Raw genomic sequence first — 1,801 nt, 5'->3', positions numbered from 1 at the left:
CAGCATGAAGAGCCCGGCCGTGGTGGGTGTGCTGTGCACCGACTCGCAGGGGCTCAACCTGGGCTGTGAGTGAGCGAGCAGGGCTCGGGAGAGGGCACCGGGGGCTGGCGGGGCTCTGTGTGGGCTCCCGGGGGTGGGGGGCACCGGGCGCTGCCCCAGGGAGGAGTCGCGGGTCCGGGTCCTGCCCATGCCCTCTAAAGGGTCCCGGGGAGGGGACACCAAGCCCTGCCCGATCCCTTTGAGGCCTCCCGGGGCTGGGGGCACCAGGGTTATTAATGGTGGGGGGCTCTGGATCAAGAGACACCAAGCCCTGCCGGTCCTTTAAAGGCTCCCAGGGGTGGGGGTGCCCCAGGTCCTGCCCATTCCCTTTTAAGGGTTCCCCGGGATGGGTGGCAGCAGGTTCGGGGACACTAAGCCCTGCCCGGGCCCTGCCCATCTCAAGGGCTCCCGAGGGTGGGGGACCCCGGGCTGAGGGGCACTGGGCCCCCTCTGTCTCCTCTAAAGGCTCGGGCCGGCCATACCAGACCCCTCCCCGTTTGGGGGTACCCAGCCTTGTTCTCTATAAACGCCACTCTGAGGACACCCGGCCCTGCCCTGCTGGCCTGCCCCCACCTTTGGGTGTCCCCAGGCGCCACCACCTGCCTGTGCCTCRGAGGAAACTGCAGCCAGCTCTTCCTGACACTTAAATTCAGGATTTTTGGTGGTTTGGGAGCAGCAATTTGGGGCGATGCTGCATCAGTTCCCAGGGAGTGGAGCGGGCTGGGGCAGGATCAGCCCCCCTTGGCCTGGGGGAGGCAGAGGGGTCTCTCACGGGGCTTTCTCCATTGTGTCCCACCTCTGCAGGCAGAGGAACCCTGTCAGACGAGCACGCTGGCATCATCTCGGTGCTGGCCCAGCAGGCAGCCAAGCTCACCTCCGACCCCACTGACACGCCCGTGGTGTGCCTGGAGTCAGACAACGGGTGAGTTCCCAGCCTGGAGGTGCCTCTTTCTCCCCTTTTTGCCTTTTCCCCAGCCCTGGGAGCCTCCTGCAGTCAGATCCCTGGAGCAGCTCCTCACCTGGAGCTGAAGAGGCAGCTGAGGAGGCAGCCCCAGCTCGGAAGCTGTGGGGGGAGGGAGGTGCTGCCATGGGCAGATTCCTCGGATTAACGGGGTTTTGAGAGGCAGGAAGTGTAAAAGCAGTGGGGAAACCTTTTGGGGGGTGATGGTTTATCGGTGCTGACCTCACACGCTGACAGATACAGGGGAAAGGTGTCAAAACCCTTTGTTATCCCCCAGTGCCTCTCCACAAAACAACACGAAAAGATCAAAATCTTCCACGGCTCCTCCACAAATGCTTGAACTGGCACCTGAATATCTCCTCTTAGAGCAGCTACTTCTTCTTCGTCCCAGCAGGAGATCACTAAGCTCTCACAAATGCTTCTGAGCTGATATCTGAACATCTTTTGCAGCAGCTGAGCTCTTTTACCTTTTCCTGATCAGCTTCCTGCAGTGGTTACTGCAGCTCAGGGGCTCTTCCCCTTGGGGATCCCTGTGGGTGACAGAACCTGAGGGAGTCAGGGAGGCAGCAGGGACAGCTCCATCACTGCCCGTGCAGTGGGGAGATGTGTCACTGGTGGGGCAGCCACGACACACGGGCACATCAGTACCTCACAACGGGCCAAAGACATTTATTCCACAAATCAGTCTCATTTATACACTTCTATGTTTTATAACTCCTCACATATTCATTGTAACTAAACTAAACTGAACTAGTTACAGAAACATTGTAACTAGTAGCCACATTCATTGGCTACTAAACT

At 59.5% G+C, this 1,801-nt stretch overlaps 1 protein-coding gene across 1 annotated transcript in view; it reads left to right on the top strand.

Moving 5' to 3' along the window:
• The first annotated feature begins 4 nt into the window (after positions 1-4).
• LAMTOR5 (late endosomal/lysosomal adaptor, MAPK and MTOR activator 5) overlaps positions 5-1,801 on the top strand; it is a 4,058-nt gene continuing 2,261 nt past the window's right edge. Inside the window, exons 1-2 of the mRNA XM_057375222.1 lie at positions 5-65; positions 844-961. Coding sequence (XP_057231205.1) covers positions 5-65; positions 844-961 — 179 coding nt within the window. The remainder of the gene's footprint in view (positions 66-843; positions 962-1,801) is intronic.

Source organism: Malurus melanocephalus, unplaced genomic scaffold, assembly GCF_030028575.1.
Source record: "Malurus melanocephalus ecotype Western Australia unplaced genomic scaffold, MMel_1.1 scaffold_243, whole genome shotgun sequence".
NCBI classification, from domain to species: domain Eukaryota; kingdom Metazoa; phylum Chordata; class Aves; order Passeriformes; family Maluridae; genus Malurus; species Malurus melanocephalus.
This window is presented reverse-complemented; position numbering and strand designations above follow the sequence as displayed.